Source organism: Battus philenor, unplaced genomic scaffold (assembly GCF_028537555.1).
Source record: "Battus philenor isolate CCGP_79_NKW_IND1 unplaced genomic scaffold, ilBatPhil1.0.hap1 SCAF_9, whole genome shotgun sequence".
Lineage (NCBI taxonomy): Eukaryota > Metazoa > Arthropoda > Insecta > Lepidoptera > Papilionidae > Battus > Battus philenor.
In genome coordinates this window covers 8,477,782-8,500,915 of record NW_027181759.1, presented here as the reverse complement: position 1 = coordinate 8,500,915, position 23,134 = coordinate 8,477,782, and the positions used below count along the sequence as shown (strand labels likewise).

At 30.0% G+C, this 23,134-nt stretch overlaps 2 protein-coding genes across 9 annotated transcripts in view; one reads left to right on the top strand and one right to left on the bottom strand.

Annotated features, from left to right (window-relative positions):
- Positions 1-441: 441 nt before the first annotated feature.
- eRF3 (eukaryotic translation release factor 3) lies at positions 442-14,884 on the bottom strand. Of its 5 annotated transcripts, none has more exons than XM_068775438.1 (12): positions 14,424-14,884; positions 13,186-13,430; positions 12,411-12,516; positions 10,622-10,768; positions 10,155-10,300; positions 9,533-9,687; positions 8,521-8,638; positions 6,611-6,814; positions 5,964-6,122; positions 4,157-4,261; positions 3,369-3,537; positions 442-2,600 (listed from the first exon to the last, which is right to left on the bottom strand). In XM_068775438.1, exons 1-12 carry the CDS (start codon positions 14,659-14,661, stop codon positions 2,557-2,559), a joined length of 1,836 nt encoding a protein of 611 aa, XP_068631539.1. In that variant the 5' UTR covers positions 14,662-14,884; the 3' UTR covers positions 442-2,556. The 5 variants fall into 5 exon arrangements, with proteins under 5 accessions (XP_068631539.1, XP_068631541.1, XP_068631540.1 ...); XM_068775440.1 differs by having other exon boundaries at positions 14,601-14,883; XM_068775439.1 differs by having other exon boundaries at positions 13,198-13,430; positions 14,424-14,882.
- A 585-nt stretch (positions 14,885-15,469) lies between these two features.
- LOC137932450 (E3 ubiquitin-protein ligase RBBP6-like) overlaps positions 15,470-23,134 on the top strand; it is a 31,013-nt gene continuing 23,348 nt past the window's right edge. The window contains exons 1-8 of one of the 4 annotated variants that reach the window (XM_068776065.1): positions 15,470-15,875; positions 15,958-16,189; positions 17,063-17,174; positions 17,798-17,925; positions 18,652-18,818; positions 20,152-20,242; positions 20,504-20,610; positions 22,587-22,655. In XM_068776065.1, coding sequence (XP_068632166.1) covers positions 15,710-15,875; positions 15,958-16,189; positions 17,063-17,174; positions 17,798-17,925; positions 18,652-18,818; positions 20,152-20,242; positions 20,504-20,610; positions 22,587-22,655 — 1,072 coding nt within the window. In that variant the 5' untranslated portion in view covers positions 15,470-15,709. Of the gene's footprint in view, positions 15,876-15,957; positions 16,190-17,062; positions 17,175-17,797; positions 17,926-18,651; positions 18,819-20,151; positions 20,243-20,503; positions 20,611-22,586; positions 22,656-23,134 lie in introns of those variants that run through there. The other 3 variants (XM_068776066.1, XM_068776067.1, XM_068776068.1) reach the window with 3 other exon arrangements.

Sequence of the window (23,134 nt, the reverse complement as noted above, 5' to 3'; positions counted from 1 at the left end):
AGCCTTATCTGTGTATTTAATTACTAATATTGAACAGTCTATACTTAAGGTTTTTTTGGTATACAATGTAATCACTTTTATTCTTTTTATTACTGGCGATTTAACTTCAGAATACTCTAAAGAAAAAAATACTGTTGGTAAAATTCCTTGAAATAGCATACATGTGTACATAATTTAGTAACCGTTGATAAAAGGCTTCTTACTTTAATTGTGAGATTATCACTATTTGCTTTACCGTTTTTCACTAAATCGATTTCCATTTACAATTAATTTTAACTTATTTTTGGATAAATAGTAGTTAATATATATATATATTATTTGGATAATAGTAGTTTATAATTAATAGTATTATATATTTATATTGCAGTAGTAATAATTTATTTACCGCTATACGGATGGTGTTCCAGTTGCGTCTATATTAGAAGAGAAGTAAAACATGAGTTACGGTTTTAATAAAATTTTATTTTATTTTAAACAAAATAATATAGTCGCAGGCTGCCAGTGCTCGCTCGGTGCCTAGGCCCGCGAGGCGCACGCGACCCGGCGGAAACTGAAAAGGCACTATGGCGCGCCCTACTCTCCCCTACAAGCATGTTGACAAATAAACTATAGCACGGGTCAAACAAGACGGGGTGCTACGTACGCCTCACGCTGTATTCACTGATATACACAAAATGGTTAATAATATAATACAAACCGCCTCTATAAAACCGATTACGATATACGATATAAAGCCTGGAAATTTACAAATCACACAATACAATTTATAACAATTCGGACATTAACCAATATTGTGAGATGTATTGTTTTCCGCGAACAGCACTGTTTGCCATAAGTACTCTATGTATTCTTAGCTTAATGCTTGCATATCAGTAAGAACCAATGAGTGGTGAACTGCTGGTTATAATCGAGTTCGATATGAATCAAGTTGTCGAGGTTTGCAAATGCGACAAAATACAGAAGTATTCTAAACTAAATACAGCTCCTCCCATGTATTTTGAAATCAAAGCAATAAATTACCTCCTTTTATATCATTAGGTGTATAATATATATTAAAATATTGCAAGTAATTAACATCATGGACAAACATGACCAAAGGAGATATCATCTCACAAAATTCTAATTCAGTAAAATGAAATCACACCATGTTAACACATACAATGTCGTATAGCAAATTACTCCAAACATAATGCAAATATATTCATATAATCACTACATACTGATAGGATGATCAAAAAATCGTAATTTTATGTATAAACCATAAAGGTGTCGGCGCATATGTTACTGAGCGTTTGCTGTAACAAATTAAAAATATCTTTAAGTTATTGTGGAATAAGTGTTTGATAAGGTTTACATGAAAAATACGCAAATAATTGATCATCCTAGCAGTGAATACACGAGAGCTTCATTCCTCATACAATCACAAAATGCTTTTAATTTAGAGCTCGAAGAGAGGTCCTGCCGTCCAATGGTTTATAATGTAAATCTAACAGTTATTTTTAGGCAAACGCCAATTCATTAAGGAATAAGTTACAAAAATAGGACTCTAGGTGCATGCCGATTAACAGTACATTACTGCGTATGGTTATCCATTATAAATAAATATTTATAAAGTAATATAAATTGTGTAAAAGCAAAACTTTAGGTATATACATAATAAGAGGAGTTCAACATAAAAGTAATTTTATTCATGTGCACCGAGTTTGTGAACTTTAAGCATGTGAAAGCCAATATTTTTTAATATTGTGTATTTTAGTATACAATGATGTATTGTTAGATCAAATCAAGGTAAAGTAACCTATTATTAAAATGTAATTTCAGGTTGGATAAAATTTTTACATTTTTAAATTAACTCTTTTAATAAGAACTATATGCAACGTTTAACTACGCCTATTACATTTAAATGATTAAAAATATCAGATTTGTCTCTGGTAAAAGGAAAACAATCAGGAAATTAAACAACATTCCAAAACAGTTAACAGCTTTTCTTTGTTCTTTAAAAGTGTAAAATGCACGGAAACATACAAATTTAATTCACGCCATCTAAAAGCAGGATACAGAAGCTTTATTTTTAACAAATATATAATGCTATTTTCACGTTAAGAAAATAGAAGCGAAATGTTAATGCAAATAAGATAAAATAAATGTGGAGCTTTAATATATTGGGCTTTAAAAAATGCGCCTCTTGAGACCAATCGGATCACTATTGATGTAATAAACGAGGGAAGTTATGATGAAAATATGCATTTGTTATACATAACATTTTATAAATAACACTCGTATAAATATGTTTTACCACCATTAAAGTAATGTGTAGCATATACTGTTGTTGTTAGGGGGTTGCAATGTTAACTTGTTCCACGGCAGTGGGTATGCAATATTCTCAACTTTCATATCGTCTAGCTGTTCTAATGACCCAGAAAGATTGATAACGAAGCAATACACTCGAGCTCTCATGTAAATCCCAATATTCAGGATTACATATTACATGCATTCTTTGATGATATAGGTTTTGAAAAGGCCTATCCTAGCTAAATTATCATTGTGGGGCCAGATTTACTCAATCACTTTCAACACTTTTCCAATGGCGATAGTTTTATCTGGAAATAAAAATGCACTTATCAAATAAACATATGAATACTCCTAAATGTAACACTAAAAAAATATTGAATAATGTGGATTGTTTAACGTTTTGGTTAGTAATCGACTTTAGAAACGTCTTTTAGTACCTGGGTAGCTAAGTAACCACAGGTCTAGGTATGAAAAATTATGTTAATTTCATTAAAAAATATCTATTTTTTTTCTTAAATTAGAAATAGAGAAAGTTTAAAAAACAAATAACAATAAAGAATTGTGAATGACATCTGAAACCAGTTTAGGGCCACTTCAGACAGGCAGTCCTGCCGTTTTAAATTTTTTTGGCCGAACAAATGTCATTGAAGAGAAAAAACTTTTTTCCATAGTGAACCAGTCCAGTCTAGTATTTTTATGGTACATAATGAATTTTTGGTCCTCTTCACAGTGAAAAAAAGCAATGAAACAACTACCTAGAGCTGAATTTACTGGGTAAATAAACTTTGCATATATAAATGTTATAATTACAATTTTGTATAAAGCTATTATAAAGGAATTATATATAATGTAGCAATTAATTCATTTATTTAAGTATACCTGAATTAAATGTAAAGTAACTAAAAATTTGGATTGGCAATAAAATATTAAATACTAAACAAGAGTATTTTTTAAGTTTATTGCTTTATAACATCAATAACAAGAAAAGTTTAATTACTTTTCTATAACATATTAATCTCGAAAGAAAATATAGTCATGGTTGAAAATCACATGTGGCAATAATAGATAATACTCACTTTCGTCTCTTAAAGTGAATCTGCCCATTTGAGCAAATTTCTTAAATGGTTCTAAGCAAATAACTCCCGCGCATTCTATCCTCATGATGGCTACTTGGTCCTGCTTCACGAAACGCGGCCGTGTCTTCGATTTTTCTCCAGTCTTCTTGTCTACCAAACAGATTAGGGCCTGCACATAAAATTTTAACATTTGCAATATTGTTACTTTCGTAATTACTTACATAAAATGTAACTAATTTGAATTTCCCTTATAAAAACTGTTGTGCATTAGTTTTGTAATTTCATTTAATGTTTTTCTTGTATGTTTGTGTTAACATTATTGATATGCAGGAAATGAAATAAAAAATGATATAAATGTTCTTAATGTTATGTACATTTTTACAATGACACAAATTATATATGCATCAAATAGCGAATAATTGCTTCATGAGTAATTAATTATATGAATTTAGTATATTAAATCTTCTTCGCGCCCCACTTCCACTCCCTAGAAACTTCTTTCTCCATAACTATCATATTAAGTAGAAGTATCTCACATACTTCTAAAATTTGTTGCATTCACATAGCCAAACCTACTTTATTTTGATTCACCCTAGATATAAAAAGTTAAACATTAAATTCATGCCTCTAACAACATTATTATACATTTGTTGAACTTATACAGCAGTGAAAGATAAATTAGAGAAAAGTTAAATGAATTAAGCCTCGCTGTATATATGTAAGTTTTCAAGCATAAATTATATACTTAAAAGGCATTAGTAAAACTGTAATAAAAAATAAATTTTAACCTTAACAGTAACTTCCTCAGCTGCACAATGTATGTGCATCACAGCAGAGTATCCGGCGCAAATTATCGACTTGTGCTCTAAAATGACCACTTGAGCATCAAACACCTGTAAAAATTACAGAACACAATGAAACAAATTGCACATAACTGTGATAAATGATAATATAAACTGTAAAGAAAAAATACTTTACATATCTATTATCATCATTAGTACTCTATAATTATAAACCATATTTTGTTATAATTATTGAGAATAAATAATTTCCAAGGTTGTAAATGTAAATAGAAATTTGGGATATATATATATATATAATTAAAAAAAATAATTCACAATTGTGTAGCAGTTTCAAATCCTTTTTTATGATAATAAAATTATATTATTTCCAAAGTCATGCTTTGGTGATTATAATCTACAGCTAAACATTGTAAATTCATCAACCTATTAATATTTAACATATAATAATACCTAATATAAAAAATCCTTACAGAATTTCATTAAGTATTTTTATGTTTAATTATAGACTAATTTTAGTAGTATACATTAAAATTTTATTAAACATAGGCAGAAACAAAGCGTCGTCTAGTCTTGCTTAAGCATTTAGAAACTCCACGTCAAAGCAAAATACGTTATAAGAAATTTGTTGTTTTACACTAAATACACACTTTGATGTAGAGATGCGGATATAGCCCAACATGTTTACTTTGGGTTGATTAAATAAATATATACACCTTAAGTATCCATATTAGGGTAATTAACCTAGAATCGGTTTTTAGAAGTCAATTCACAGGTAAACTGTGAACTTAGTAAGGTAGAAAGTTAGCTAAAGCTTCATTAATTAGATTTATTAATAAATATATACTATTCTTGTATTATTCTTTGGGGCATAGGTTTACAAGCGGAGGTGTACCAAACACCAGTCGGATCTTTTCATAGTTGCAGTATTTGTTAATATTTTTAAATCATTCAATTAATGCTACCTATGATCAGGTTTTGGCAACAATAGAATTTATTGTCAGTTCTGTGGTGACAGTTCTGAATATTAAGGGGAGTGCATGTTTTTACACTTTGTAAATGAGTAAGAAAAAGACCAACATTTAGCCACTTCCGCACATGCAGTGGTAGTCGTGCAACAAAGTGCACCGCCCGCTAGCGCGCTGATAAATGCGTATGCGGCAAACATTGCGAATCACACAACTGCCACCGTCAAATCACTCAATACGTGTTTCACCCCTCCATGGGGCATCTTCAGGAGTTATGTTACACCGATTAGCTAATCGGCGGTGCACCTTGTTGCACTAATATGTTGCATTAATATGTAGGATTTTTGACACATTTGTTTTAATGATGTCCCTCTTACTAATAATTAGTAAAAAAAAAATATTATCCATTAACAATAATTCAGGTCTGATGGGAGGAGTTATTAAATGTATATAATGTGTAAAAAGGCACAGAGATATGTTATTTTTTGTAACAAACTCAGTAAACTATTCAAATTTCTAGTGACTAAAGCACAGGTTTTCAACCTTCACAGGAAACAAAAAGCTGCCTTTCACTTTTTACTTATTTAAAGATATTGGTAGTTATTTATGTCTTAATAATAGTGTATACTTTTAGACAATTAGATAAAGTGATTAGACATGTCCTTAAGCCGTAATAACCACAAGTCAGTAAGCCTTATGCTAGTTTAGTAGCTATGTCTAAAGAAATACTGATGGTAAAAATTTAGTTATCTCATTCAATATTATTACAGACAAAAGTTACATTACAATTTTTTTTATAATAAATATATAGGAATAATATATCTTACTCTGCCTGTAGTGATTGGTTCAGCAGTATCACATAGTACAAAACCAGGAGACACATCCTCTTCTTCAATTCCTTTAAGCTTTACTTTCACATTCTCTCCAGGTCCAATAGATGTAACCTCTATGTCATCAGACCATAGCTGATCAACAGTGACTTGCACCTAAAAATTTTTAGTTTTTTGTAGTACAAATAAGTTATTAAAAATTTATTTAATTGGTACCTGAAATTTTTAGTTCTTATTGAATGAAATTGCTCAGTAACATAAAATTCATGTTGTTATTTCTAATAGAAATATATCATTAAAAATTAATTAAACAGTACCTCAATTTTTTAGTTATTATTGAATCAAATCAAGAAATTATTCAAGGTGATGAATTCAAATGTGGTTTCTCTAATATTTAGATACGACCACAGTTGTCACCCATGTAATGGTGTGGATAAAAATCAATTTCATAGCTACTTGGTAAATTTTTTTCAAATTTATACAGTTGCTCCAATTCTTATCTCTATAATGACTTTATGGGACTGTTTGTTGCTATTTTTTTAACATTGTAATTTGGTGGAAATTTTCTTTCACATATTTTATTTATAAACAGGTTTGTTTTTACTCTAAGCTTTATACAGCATTAAGAGAGACAAAAAACTTACCCTATTTGGCATAAGAAAAAGAGTGCTGCTTTTGCGTGTAGTTCCTGCTTCCACCTTTCCCATGAGCACAGTTCCCATGTCCTTGTATTTATCAACAACAGGCATTATAAAAGGTCCATCCATTTTGCGGTTTAGTGATGGCAGCTCATCAATTAACTGAATGAATGATGGTCCACGGTACCATGGACAGATCTCCTCAGATACCTAGTTGAAAAAGTATAATTTGTAATATACACATTACTACATTTTATGTTCTTTAGAATATAAATCGTTATATTGCACAAAAAAAAATCAGAACCGTTTTAGTTCATTGCAAATCTTTGGGTATGTTATATATTAATATTTAACTTTTTTTATTGGATCTATAGGAGAAACCAATGTTGTAAATAGAATCATGAACAGTTTCATAAGAATTTAATGGAACTTACATTAGTGGAAAAGTAATAATCCATACTTTAATTATCAATTTTTAATATTATATAATCTCTCAAGCCATCAAAACAATTAATTACGTTTATAAAAAAAACTATAATGAGATACTTTATATTGAAAACAATTTGTTCAGCAGATATTTCATCATATGCAGCGCAAATGCAAATGCCTATTGCCTATGCTTTCCAAGATGTTTCTGAGCCTTCTTCAGAGAAAAATATTACCACTACTTAGTGAGCGCAGGGTATTACCACAACACCAGTTTGATTTCAGACAATAAGACTCAATTTTAGAACAAGTACATTATATTTGTGAAGGGTTAAGACGAAAAAAAAGATTACTGCTCAGCTGTGTTTTCAGATATCTAGACAGCTTTTGATAAAGTTTGGACAAAGGTCTTCTATATAAAAAAGACATCCCTACCTCATAGTTGTTGATGGAGTAATACCTCACACAAAAACTGTTTCAGGTGAGAGAGAATGGACAGTTGTCATATCGTATTCAAGACATTATAACGGGTATCCCACAGGGGTTGGTTCTTACATACCATCTACACAACTAACATCTCAGAAACACACAGTGTAACTACAGCTACATTCACTGACGGCACTGCAATACTTGCAAGTGATAATGACCCAATCCTTACATCAAACAAAGACAGTGTTGCAACAAAGCATTGCATTTACAAATAAATATAACCAGAAATAGAGAATCAATTCCAGCACACTGAAATCCATACACATCACAATTTGAGCAGAGGAAGCTATACTCCAGTAAAAATGGGTGAAAACATTCTGCTTCATTTGGATTCTGTTGAATACCTTGCTATACACTTGGACAGAAGGTTGACCTGGAAAAATCATATAAAGTCAAAACTAGATGTGTTAAAATTTTATTTTGTAACTACAAACTCTCAATTGACAACAGACTGCTAACCTAATATACAAAACCAACTTAAAACCATCTATGGATGTATAGCGCACAACTGTGAAAAAGTGCTAGCAACTCCAACCTTAACATTCTTCCAAAAAAACAGCAAAATAGTATATTGAGAACCATATCAAGCACCACAGTTTATTATAAACACAAAGGTCCATGAAACACTAAACATAAGAACTGTTAAGGAGTTAAAACTAGCAAGGAGTAAATATATACAGCAACTGGTAAATCACCTAAACGACTTAGCTACAGTATTAGCAACCATCAACACCTCTGAACAGCCAAAATGCCAACATATATAAAAACTTGGTGAAAGATGGTGAGCAATGAGTTTTTTTCCTGGTGAGGAGCAGTTCAAACGAGACAAAAGAAAAGGGACAAATCTGCTTTTAGTGTAAGACTGATTGCAGATAAACATGGAAAAAAATTATATTACTATATATATAATTATATTAATCTCTATAGCTGGATTTTTCTTTATATAATTGGATGAAATTTTTAAATGAATATGAATAGCTAAATTAATTAAGTACACTTACTCTTTCCAATAAGCCCTGTCCCGTTTGACCAGATACTGGTAAAAAGGACAGATCTTTCGCAGGGTTGAAACCGAGTTTTTTTAAATAGGGCAGAATCTTGTCTCGACATTCATTGTATCTGAAATACAAGTTTAATTAAATTAAAATATTGACTTAAAATTAAGGATTATAGTTCTTCACGGCACCCATTGCAAGGCTTAGGCCTCCCCCTGTGATCGCCACAATAACCGGTCTTGTGCTGCAATTCAGCGACTTCTTACAACCTTAACTACTGTGTCTCGTCTATTATTGTACGCCTTATCCACACCGCGTCTCTTCTATCGGTTCGGTGGTCGCCACGCGAGACCCTTTCCGTCAACGGCTTTCGGTTGCACAAGCTATTTACTCCACCCCTGCCACTACAGGCGAATCTTCGTGCCACGCCGGTTACCTAGGTTCTCCCGCAGATCTCCTCATTTCTGATTCGATCTCACAGCAAAACTGAGCATAGTTTTCTCTATTGTTCTTTGGATGACCTTGAGCCTTCTTAAAGAGACCACTGTAAGTACCATGTCTCAGATCCATAAGTTATCACCAACAAAACATATTGGTCATCATTTTCAAGCATTGAATACAGATACACATACATACACAGATTAATAAATCATAAAATATTAGGGTGGCAAAAGAACAAAATACATGTACAGAACCCAGCGATAAATATTGCACTTCAACCTTTGGAAAGAGGCTATTGGCTAATTTCGGCTTCATAGAGCATTATCTCTGCCGCAAGACTGACAAAACGTTACATAGGTAGTGTGCCAGGTACAAACTGTATGTGAATGCAGCATTCTTTCTCTTGACCTCATTAGGATAATTGACTTTTGGTCACATAATTTGATTGGCAAACCCAAACTATGCATTTTTTTTTTGAGAAAATACACTAGATGCAGGACACTGCTTTCAACCAGTCTTATTGGAAATCTAAAGAGGACACCCATGTGTTACAAGCATTTTCGTAATTTATAAGTACCTTTTTTCTTCCCATGCCACAGTAGGGTCATCCATCTTATTTACAAGTGCGACAAGATGCTTCACGCCTGCAGTCTTTGCTAACATAGCATGTTCTCTTGTCTGTCCTCCTCTATCAAACCCAGTCTCAAATTCTCCTTTACGGGCAGAAATAACCTGTAATAGATAGGACAAAGTTTATAGTACTATTTTATGAATTAGTATGCTCTGTAAACTTTTAATAGACTAATTAATAGTTATCATTATAAAATCTAGGTAACTTGTACATTAAAAGTATATTTGATTCACAATTACATTAATTTCATAATTGACTAAATTTGAAAAACATGGGTTTTAAACTTTAAACATTTCTCATAGCAATTTCACTATTTTTCATATACATACATTTACATAACTTTCTATGTTTAATTCACATATTTAATCATCACTGCTATTTGCAGTTTTTCAGAAGATTTGAAGTATTACAAGGAATAAACAACGTTTTTTTTTAAATAATAGGGATGTTATTTCTATCTCAAGATTATAAATGAAACTTAAAAATAATTGAGTTTTTGAGTTGTCTACAATTTTTCGGAGATTAGCATCAACAAGATTTATTATAATTTTATTATTGTGGCTCATACCAAAACTGCAAGATCAGCTTGAGCTGCCCCACCAATCATGTTTGGAACAAAACTCTTGTGGCCAGGCGCATCAAGAATTGTGAAATGCTTCTTTTCAGTCTCAAAGTATGCTCTACCTACTTCCACTGTTTTGCCTTTATCGCGTTCTAAAAAAAAGGAATAAAACTTTAGTTTGTTATGCACTAAATTTTTACAATTACACATCATATTCCTATATGTTTATAATATAAAAATACTAGGATTTTATTTGACATTAATTTTATGCTTATTAAGTCAATTCTTTATTTTCTCTATATCAATAATAAGTAGTCAATCTAACCATGAAAATAATATGAAGTAGAGTAATAACATTACATATTTAATAATAAATTTAAATACAGTAGAGTTAGTGGCTTTTATTAAAGACAGGAGAGTTAATCAACAAATATGTAACTTATACCACATAATTTAAAAAATGTAATATGAACCTTCTTGGTTTGTGTCAAGTGCCCAGGACAGGTACCATGACTCTCTTGATTTTTCTCTAGCTTCTCTTTCATATTTTTCTAATGTTCTCTTGTCCACCATTCCTGTCAAGGACATAATTTGGCCGCCGATTGTCGATTTACCAGCGTCTTAAACGAAAAAATTTAAAAATAGTGAACAAAGTGTTAACAGTGTTAATTAAGTACTTATTAGCTATAAATAATCATCTCAGAAGCTAGACAATTTTTCTTAAATATTTTATTGCTCATCCATGTATTTTCATCAAACATTCTAAAAATTTTGTGGATCCAGTTCACCAATAATTTTTTTGATAGTAGCAACTAATTTTATAGGTAAAATGAATAAGTAATTAGCCAATAAATATTACATTTTTAGTAAATAACCAAAGGCGATCTGAATGTCAGTATGAGGAACAAGAGTGCAAATTTCAACAGCAAAATGTTTTGTAAGGAAATTACATGGATAACATCAGATGGAGAATTAGAGTGAGGTCTATACTATGTCACTAAGTCCATTTACACTGCTAACCAGTATCGGGCAAGCATTTCAAAATTTTGTTTATAAAGAGTATTACCACATCATAATAAGCAGTATATCACATATGAATGTCTAGATTCACTTATTTGGAGCAGTATTTTGCCTATACTTCTTTAATAAATGGTTGACTATTATAAACAAAAGTAGAATGTTTTGTCCTGCATTTCTGAGTGTAGGAAAAAAAAGGTCAGAAATTTCAGGACATTGGATTAAAAATATGATGATGTTATTTGACATTTATTCAAAATTATCGTAAATACAATGTGAGAGATAATGAAGGAGTGGAAAATATGAGAGTACAAAGTCCGAAGACGCTTAAAAAGTTAAGAATCAACACTATTTTGATAACAGCTAAGTATTTTGTACTGTAAAGATGTGTGGTCTGGCATTTTTTTTTGACTATTTGCTTCTATAATTTGCTCTATTACTTTGCAGCACAGACTAAAATTTGATCTATTTGTCGAGAAGTAAAAACCCATAAATCAATCATGTGGTCCTATTATTCTACTATAATCACATCAAAACCTCTTTAGGTATATCATAGTTTTGGTAAATCTGGGGCAATGAATATTTTACAAATCTTTTTGTCATAGGTAATTCATATTTCATCACCAGGGAATAAAATAAAACCTTTTTAGAAAGGAGAATTCTTTCTAATTATGTGTTATTTTATTATTTTCCAATAGAGAATTGTGTACAAACCAAAAGGTTTCTTCCAGTTAAGTGGCACCTAAATATTCTGCTTTTTTTAAAAATGGACCTGAGCAAGCTTTAATTTTAGCAACAAAATTCCCGAGCTGAAAACTGTCAAAACTAAATCATTTACATGCACTCACCCACTTTTATTGTTATAAACCTTTAAATAATTAAGTAGGAAAATGGTGACAAGCCACTGCTATTTTCAATATCTCATCTATGAGGTAGTATAAAAATCAACAGTGCAATTATCAATGAGATCATATAACAACTGTCAACCAAGTTTAACATTTTGGGTCAGGGAGGAATTATTTGCATGCATTAATATTTTTTATATATAAAATTACTGTTTGTAGTGCTGCTGTAAGTAATTTTTTGAAAATATTCCCAAAAACATTAATTTATACAAAGTAGGTAAATGGTGAACAGAATCTTTAGGAGAGGTCTGTGTCTAACTATATGAATTGAATAATTTTGAGTGTTACTATGGGGTACAGCAAAACTGTCATGTCACATATATCAAGGAAATAAACTCACCCACATGTCCAATGAATACTACATTTACATGTTCCTTTTTGCTTCTTGTATCTTCTACTCTAACTGGTTTTTTCTTAGGAATCTTTTTCGCTGCCTCCCCATCCTCCTGTAGATAAAAAAGTTATCACATATTAACAATAATTACATTTGGAAAAAGTAGTAACAAAAGATAAATTTAAATTAAATTTAATACAAAATAAACATGCAACAAAATTAGTAATTTTTATAACATTGAAAAATTAAAACATGGTGGATGAATATGTACCTACACAACTTATTAATGACAATAACAATAAAGTTAAGAAATGACTTTGAGTGTTGATTATAATTTTGCTAAAGAGATTTTCTATGTTAACAGTGTAGTATTAAATAAAATCATGCATAAATGTTAAAATAAACACATCTTAATAAAGAAAATAAATTACTACACCAAACATTAGTTTAGTGAAAATTTTACGAAAACTGAAAAAAAAATTCTCAATTTATACATTAAATCAAGTTTGATATAAATAATGAAAATATAAATTAATTATAAACAAAATACAAATTGGACATAATTGTAGCAAAAGATAAAATTATGATGGTATTATTTTCTATGTATAAAGGAATATATAAGAAAAAAGTAACTAAAATGTAGTTGATAGTTCATATTAGTATTTATATCCTTTATAACTCAAATTACCCTGTTTTGTGTACGGATATTATATTGGGTAATATATACAATGTCAAAATTAAAAATGTGGAAGTAGTAAAGAAAAAAACCCATGCTAATTACAGTGGCCTGCACCTGTTGCTCCGTTTCTTCTTCTTCTGGATCATTGTTATCTTCAGGTGTCAAAAGTGCATCATCCGCTTCAGCGTCCCAACTGTCAATAGTGGGTGAAGAATCGGATGGGATTGGAAGTGGATCAGCTACAGGTGGGACAGGAGCTGCTGCTGGTGGAACAGGCGGAGGCTCCTCAACTCGTGGTGATGCTGAAGCTGCTCCACCATCACCACTGTCCCCACCATCGCCACAACCTGATGTGTATACCAAATTTTGGTTTTAAGACTTTAATTATTTTACTTATTAATTAAAAATTGATGTAAGTTCTTGATGTAGAAACTATTGTTTGTAAAAATCTTTGAAAACAATTTTTAAGACATGTGGGTAGGTGCAATGAACAATAGAATATCAATTAAATGACTAATCCTTTCAAATATAAAACTAAATTTAAACAGCACTCATCCATTTCTTTTCACTACTTTTATGCATTAATTCACAAAAATAAATAATTTCTTCAACCACATTATTGGTAAAATGGAAAATTTACAATATCACATAATTGACAAGTGCCATGTGGCAAATACAAAACTGATAATATAAATGCAAATAAAAAAAACTGACGGTTTTGATAAGAACTAAATACACATAATCCTATCAAGATTATTATTTGGCATGGTTTTTAGAAATCTTATTGATAACTCGAAAATAACTAATTATTTCCTATAAAAATTTCAAAAATATTGGCTTATCTTAAACGCGACAGGTTAACTTGGTAAGAGTTACTGAGAACCGTTATTGGTAGGATTATTAGTAAAGTAAAAATATAACTAAGAATCTCTTATTATGAATATATAACATTCAAACCGTTTTAAACCTAGCCAAAATATTTATACAAAAGTTTAAATGTACAATTAAAATGAAAATTCTAACACATTATTATTAATAATTTGCAATAAATAAAATGAACGCACCTTTCGTGTATTCCATTACAGAATGCTCAAAAAGACTATGTATTTCTCAGAGAGAAAGTTTAATGATGTAAAAGCAATGAGCCGCGCGCCGCGTGTCTCGACATAACCCGTTAGAACTGGATTCGGAAAAATCAGTTGTGGTATCTATATTATGTTTACGCAAATTATTAATGAAGTTTAGTTGTAAAATACTGACTTCACCAATTTTATTATTTTGAAACCGGGTACTCTTTGAAAACTTTTATTGCAATATATAATGACATTCGTCTGACTAACCGTTTAAGACAGGACTCTCTGCAGAATTCGTAGAATCACTTTCAGATTTTTGTGGTGTGGTAGGTGATTCAGAATTATCGCTAGCCTGAGATGGCTTACAAAAAGAAGGCACGAACTCCACGGCATTCACATTCAACGTGGAAAATTTTGTAGACACATCATTAGAATCTTTTGCACCTTGTTCACCTATGACATCAGCTTGACTTTCCCAAGAATCCGGAGCACCGTTATTGGACATTTTTAAATACGAGTCAGTGTAAAATTACTATATAAGTCTTAATTTTTCAATTATTTTTATAATTATTCGCGTTCTTTTCTCGATAGATCCGCGTGTGTCTTTATCTCACACCGGAAGTTCATGGCAAATTGCCAAATATGTATGAGTACCTATACTTAGAATTTAATTTATTAGCTGATATTAAATTTTAGACTAAATATTTTATAAAAATTATATTAAAAATTAGGTTTATTTTTATGCTTACGTGGTTAAAAACCAATTTGAATTTGCAAATCTAACTAAATGAAAGGACTAATGTTGAGAAATAACTTCCGGTGCTAAATAGTTAAAACGATATCACTACAGACTATATAACACAACATTTTTATTAAAAAATCTATGTGACATACAAAAATGAACTGTTGTGTAAATTTTACCAAAACAATAAATTATCGTGATAATACTTTAATTTTACTTAATAAACATATATAATAATAAAATTTAAACCTAAGCTTTATAAGCTAACTCTTACTTTTTGACATTAGTTTAAAAAATCAAAATGATGTTGAACATACATTTAGAACAATATAAATATGTAATTTAAGAAATAACAAATAATAACTAATTATATTCATAATTTAAAAATAGGTTTATTTAAAACCGTTTTGTTAAGCTAAGGTTCATTAAAAATGCTGTGTTATTCCTGTATGAAATTTTTTCTTCTCTATGCTTTAAAATGGTTTGATATATAATCTGTAAACGATAAAATTGAAAATTTAATGGCGATCGGTGTCGATGTCGCTAATTCCCTGTATAATTCTAGTTAGTTTTGTTATATCATTTCTATTTGTACTATGAATGGTTGTCATTTTATTCACGTGTACGTTTAGTTTAATATTAATTAATAATAAATATTGGTTTATATTGAATGAAGTTTTAATTTTCAACAATACAGTAGGTCGAAAATCAGATTAAGTAAAACAAATGTATTAATTTAAAAGTAAAGCCTAAATACGTGAACTTATGCTGTCATGTTACACCCAATTGCAATTTTTTCTCGTTTGTGGAAATGTCTGTACATTATAAATTCAAAAGTGCTTTGGATTATGACACTGTCACGTTTGATGGACTACACATTTCTGTAGGAGATTTAAAAGCTGCGATATCACAACAAAAGAGAATAGGGAAAACTTCAGATTTTGATCTCCAAATTACTAACGCGCAGACTAAAGAAGGTTTGTATTTCTGGTACAATTTGACTGTATTTCGGTTAAATGTTCAAGTTTAATTTATTACATATTTTTTATTTATTTACAGTGTACGTAGATGACCATACATTAATCCCAAAGAATACTTCACTTCTTGTGGCTAGAATTCCACTGTCTCAACAACCTAAGAAACAGTGGGAAGGTTCCAACGACAATTCTTCATTGCATAAAGATGTTGCTGTTAATAAGGGATTGGCTGATCTGTCTCGCATGGAAGGTAGCGAACAGGATAAAATAAATGCTATGATATCACAATCCACTTTTGACTACGACCCTAGCAAGTAAGACTTAACTAAAATATTCTTCAAATATGTTTAAGAATATTAATCACAAAGGTTTTGTATATATTGCTTTAATACTTTCTTACGACCAGCAATAAAGGAAAAATTATATTGAGCCCACATTGACAATGAAACGAATGAAATAAAAAATATAACAAAATTTTAGTAATACAAAATGAAAACATAAAATGACTAAAATAATTCTCAGGTGACTGTTCCTTAACAGACTTAAGTTTGGCAGCAATTATTGCTAGTACTATTTGTTGATAATTATGATGCTTATATATTATTTGTTCTATTGTTTTTGTGTGGTATATGAAAATATCAATCAACTAGGAACACAAAAATGGTAGGCAGGAACTGGTACATCAGGTTCCTAAAACTTATGCAAACATTAAGTGAAGCAACAGTGATTTCAAAAGTTGGTCATAGACTACATGCTAACTGAATTAGTCTACTCTTAATGAGTGTGAGGTAGCCAGTGATGAGATCAGGCTAGTGATATTTAACTGATGAAAAAATTTTCATTCAACCAGTTTAACACAAGAAAGTGTGTAATTGTCAAACCTCATATCTTGATTTAATTTACAAAAGAAATACCTAGTTATTTTGTAAGGTTTTTGAGTTATGTTATAAATTAATAATTTTTTATGCTCCTTCTCTTTAATGCATCTTATATGTACCAATTGTTTTGCAAAAATTATTTTCTTTTATATGTTCCTTATCCACAGTACTTTAACCGGTTTGTGGGTACATTAATATGCTGGCAGCACACTGCCTATTTTATTGTAGAACTCCCAAAATGTTAAGAAACTACCATTTTAATTGTTGTTTTATAAATTGTAATTAATAATAAATCATCAAAAATTTTAGCTATCAGAAAATTAGAGGACAAAATCAACGAGGTGCTGTTCCAAATAATTACATCTGTTATAAGTGTCAGAAGAGAGGTCATTGGATTAAGGATTGTCCAGCAGTAACTTCAGTATGCATATTAATATTTTTATTTCAACAAAATCATATTAAGTAACAATTAATTTACTAAGTAAAATATGTTAAATTAATTTCGCAAGTATTAAATAACTAATAGAAAATGTTATATGATTTGAAATCAACTTCTAAAATTCAAGAGCGCATTTACTTTTTTTTCCTCCTTAATAAACATATTATGCATAATTATTCCATTTTGAAAAAATTATTCTGATTATCTTTTATTCTTGTGTTTGATATTTTCTTTCATTTTTAAAATATTAACTAAGCCTATGACCTTTATTAATATAAGGTCTTTATCATAGCATAAACAGTTTGTTCATTTGGGCTTAGCAATTGAGTTAGTTTTAATAAGTAATGAAAATGATTTAACTGTTATACAACTGGGTACAACATATTTATAAGTTTATATTTCAAAAAAGTTTTGGCTAATTTTGATAGGTATTTTATTTTGAAATGTGTAATTGGCAACAGATATTATGCTTCATAATAAATATTATAATATTAAAGATACTTAACATATGTAAATCTAATGTTTATATATAATCTATATTTGTACAGAGAATTAAATGATTGTGCATTGTTTATGCTTTAAATTGTATTTTCATTGTTTGTTAGGGAGAAGCCATTGAGATAAGGAGGAGTACAGGAATACCACGGAGTTTTATGGTACCTGTTGATGGTCCCAAAGCACCTGGAGCTATGATGACTCCAAGTGGAACCTTTGCTGTTCCAGCTGTTGATCAGTAAGTATTATAATATTTCTGTAGAAAATTAGTGTATTTAAGAAATTCTCTGCTATGGTAGGATATGCTTCTTGGGCTTAGCAGGGTCCCATTAAAGGTATGTGAATATTTTAAATATATGTTTGTCTGTGTAATAATAGATATACTGACAAAAAAATGTATATTATCTCCAAATTACTTACTTTGTACTAGATTCATTTTAAACTTATATATAACAATAGATAGACCTAGGATGAAATGATTTTAAGTAATGAAATTTTAATTAGTTATGAAGTAATTTTTGGCAATAAGTAGGGAAAGCATTGGTATAGATAATAAGTTCCCTACCTTTTAAGGACTACTGTCTCCTTTACAAGAAATAAAATTCCTACACCACTTTTTGTAGTTATATGTCATTACAATAAGTTAAACATTTCATATGGTTACATAATATTTTTTAAGAAAATAGAGGTATCATTTAAAAGCTCCAATGTTCAACTGGGGACAAAACAACCCTCTTGGGGAAACATATGGTAAATAATATTTGATATGCATATTATGCTATAAAAAATATATGTCTGTGGTATTCTATATCAATTGAGTACTTAATAAAGTATCAAATGCTTGTCTGTAATACAGAGCTACTATGTGTATTTGTTTTTTAGGTGTAGCAATATGAAGCATAATAATGTTGCTTATTTTAAGTCTTTATTTAAATAAACCTATTTAATTATATAATGCTTCTAGTGAGGCGTATCTGGCATCTGAGAGTGCTGGTGGTGGTGATACACCAACAAATGCTCCTGCTGCCCCAGAAACCACTGTTCCTGATGAGCTAATTTGCAGCCTATGTAGAGACCTACTCACTGATGCTGTTATGATACCTTGTTGTGGAAACTCATTTTGCGATGAATGTAAGTTGATATTTCTATGACTTGATTAACATCATAATTAATAATCAATAATCTTCTGGCTAAGTTTGTTAGATGAGTGCAGCTAATACATATTGCCAGATCCTGTTTACATATATATATCATCATACATTGGCAAGAATGCAAATGGTATGAAAATGACTTATCATAATAAAAAGAATATAAAAAATAAATATACATAGATGTCAAAAAAAAACATCAAATTTTATCTCTTGTCAAGGATTGCTTAGGGAGGGAAGCAAGCACCTCACCATGTAATGATGTTTTGGAACACATCCATATGCTGATGAACACTTAAATTTCCCTTTCTTCTTGGTATCTCAAAGTAATGGACAGATTTAAATAGAAGTCACATATTTTATAAAAAAAGCCTACCCCATCTGAGTTGCCATTGCCTAAACAAAGATTCCATGGCTTTTATTCTGGGTTATCATAGAATTTTAGAATTAGATGCAAACTAATAGCTTTAAAGTTGTAGCAATGTTTGTAGAAGTGACCCTCTGTTACCCTGCATAAGGGTAAAATCTGGTCTATGCGGTTATGAATTATTGGTATCTTTCTGTGATTATTATGTATGTAGTGTACATACACAACATTACTGCATCATAAATTTGTTGTGGTATTCCTAAGTTAAAAAACTGCATCACAGGATATAGATTTGTGTACTTGCCTATGTCCTTGAGCAGAGGTAGCCCAATGGTAGAGGACTGAGACTTGCAATCATAGTTTGTAAAGTTGTTAAGTTCATGGGATAAAGTCTTATATCTAATTCACACTGCATTAATTATATGGGAATGCTACTGCTCACACAAATATCCCGTGGATGGGCACCATTGTCCCTTGCATACCATAATATCATACTGCAATTGCTATCTCGCCTGCCAGACATGATTATGGTATACAATGACCTTGCATTAAGTGTTTATGAGCTAAATCCACGACATTGAACATCGCCTTGTCTAGTTGTGTATAATGTTATTACACCATATAACAACACAAAAACTATATCAGTAAAGTCTGCACTGCATTCTATAAAGATATAACTTGTTCTGGGATCTTGTTAACTTGTCATGCAGCATGCACTTTAAAATGAATATGTGTGGTTCATTTCAATTCTAGTTTCAAAGAAGACCGGCCATGGTTGTGTGCTAACAGCAGGATTGTAAAAAACTATATTTTTTTAAAATTGTTATTAAAATATTTTTCTTTATGGATCCTTATGACAAGTTTTATTTGATTATATGAATGAACTAATTGCTGGGCTTATTTATATTTTGTGCCAAATAATTATACATAAAAATCATTCACCTTTTAGGTATTAGAGGTGCTTTGTTGGAATCCGAGGACCATGAATGTCCAGATTGTAGAGAAAAAGAAATAGCTCCTACAACACTCATACCAAACAGGTTATTTATATTTAAAAATATTTATTTTAACATCAATACATATTTTTTGGCCTAAGGTTATCAATAGATTCATGTCAAATTCTTTCTTACTAATATTAATTATTATTGTGTAGGTATAAATAACATAAATGTAAAAAATTAATAATTTGCTATGTAATTTTAACAGTAAAAGTATGATTGTGCATGAGTTAAAAATTTGTTTTAAATATCTCATTAAATTTACATATAGTTTTTACCATTTTCTCCTATTTTCTTTTCCAGATTTTTAAGGAATTCTGTATCATCATTCCGCAATCAAACGGGGTATAGCAGAAGAACTCCTCATCGACCATCTGCTGCTCCTGCACAAGTTCTGCCGCCTGTCATTGGTAAGTTTTTTATAATAATTTATTATTTGTAATATTCTAGAAGAAGTAACAAAAAGTAAATACTTATTGACAGTGTTTTTAAACAGTTAAAATATACATTAAACATAATTATTATACACTTGTAGGACTATGTAAACATGACACTCTTTAAAATGCACCTTTGTAGGCAAATAAAAGACAGATAATTATAGGGGTCAACCAGTGTACAATTACACAATTTTACTTAATAATGCTTAGAACTAAAATTCGTAACTAGACGATTTATTAACTAGACTTTATATATATACTATATACTTTACTATCCTTTTTATACGTATATATTTTATATATATACCCTTTGTTGTTGTATATATACATGTTACAAATGAGATGTGCATTTTCTCGAATTTCTTCTGTCAAATACACTGTATTATTAACATATTCATCACCACTAGAAAATGTTTTTATTTAACTATTAAGGTTACAAAAGTAAAATTAAGACTGAAAGGCTTTTTACATACTCATAACATTATATAGTTACCTTAATATTATTTAAAATTAGCAGAATATATATGTTCAAAAATATATCCTTTATAATCATGTTCAGCATGAAGTGGATTTATTTATAGTATAATATTTAAGGAACCAAATTTGCTTTTTGTGCTTCTACATTATTGTTCTAAATATAATATAAATAAATTATTGTTTTTAAATATTTATACAATTTAATATGGTGCTATTATTTTTGTCTAACAAACCTACACATTATGTTTTTAATAAAATGTTATTTTTTTTGTCTCATTGGCCAAATTTTAATAAGTTCTAATATATTGTATGATTTATGAGAACCATGAACTATGAACTATTGTAACAGTTTATAGCTATAAATTTAGTATTAAAATTATTGTTAAATGCTAAATCCTGTTACTCTGTAGAAAAATCTGGATATCCACTTACATATTTGTCATTTTTATTCAATATGTGTCCTATAAATAGTACTTGGCAGAAAAATTACTAACTTTGTATATTTTTTTTCCTATTATTTAACAATAAAGTAGTAAAACGAGGTGTAAATTAAAAAAAAAATCATAACAAATTATTAATTTCATAGTTCGGAACAGTTTTTAGTTTATTACATGAAAATTTTCAATGTGATTCATGTGATTGAGAAGGTTCAGTTACTCAAGGGTCTTTAAATTTTTTTGTGTTCAATTAAATTTATTTATTATGTATATTACATATCATTAGCATTTTCGAAAATAAATGTAGAAAACTACTAAACGTTTAGAGATTTCCCTGGTATTGCAGCTATTTCCAAAACTTTCGTCACTTTGTTTAATTGTCAATGTGTAAGTAATGCATAACTGGAAGGTTTTCCTTCATGTACTATGTAAATTATATCTATATGTTCATATGCTTCGCTTTGCTATTTTGTAATTGTTTATATTTTTTACGCATTAATTAGAAACGTGTCATCATATTATGTTTAATGTCGATATAAAATATGTGTATATTTTTTTATTTAAAAACTCATAAGGAGTGTTACACTAGATAACTATTGTTATGGCAATGTAAATGGATAGTATTGATAAGTAAGTTTTAAACATTAACTTTAAGAGGTACCATTTTTTTTTTATACAAGGAATTTTTAGTGATGAAAACTATGAGCAAATACAGGTTTAGTTTAATCCTAAAATACTTTCTATGCTTATGATGTCGTTGTGTTGCTAGTGTCATTATCATGATTATCGTCATTTCAACTGTAGGACGTAAACTGTTGGACATAGGCCGCCCGCATGGATTTCTAAAAAACATCGGTTCGCACCACATTCCGATGACATTAACAAGATTGTCTGCCATTCTATGCTGCACTTGCCGGTTCACGGTTTCCACTCTAGAATCTTAAGGCCCAGCACTATTACAAAGTCATCTGTTTACCTGATCGTGTATTAAGCACATATTATTCAAAATAAATTCCTCGACATTTTATCGCACAGATGCTCCGCCAGTACCTCCACCAGCGCACTTGGCGAATGGACCGATGCAGAAACCTGCTTCGAGTGCTGGTAAATCGTCTCGTCTACAATATTATAAATAATTCACTCTTATTTTCATGTTGGTGTTGGTAGTGGGCTCGGTGCATGTTGATGTCAAATATAAATTATATATCCACAACCTTTTGATTTACGTTTGTAGTAATAAATATAAAGATTTTTATAGTAGAAATGTATTTTTTTATTTGGTAATAATACAGATGAGACTATTACTGGGCAAAATGCATGTCAATTTGTTTTAAGTCACTGCATTCTATATTTTTAATTTTTTATAAAAGAATAATGAAAATTTGTATTTGCTTAATATAGTTAAAATTTAAAGAAATCTATAATGCTTCTATATTGTATTATATCGTCTGTGTTGATGTATTATTTTGTTAAAAATAATTTTGTAAAATGGACATGTACCTGTATTTCTATACTGTAAATAGTGTAAATTTAAAGAGGCATGTTGTTTTGTATATTTAATACCAATAATATCTCCGGACGAT

Coding starts and splice junctions, on each gene's coding strand:
- eRF3 (XM_068775438.1), bottom strand. CDS start 14,661: ATGTCCAATAACGGTGCTCCGGATTCTTGGGAAAGTCAAGCTGATGTC. Junction 4,262..5,963: donor AACCAATCACTACAGGCAGA/GTAAGATATATT, acceptor TAATTTTTACAG/GTGTTTGATGCTCAAGTGGT. Junction 3,538..4,156: donor CTGAGGAAGTTACTGTTAAG/GTTAAAATTTAT, acceptor TTTTATGTGCAG/GCCCTAATCTGTTTGGTAGA.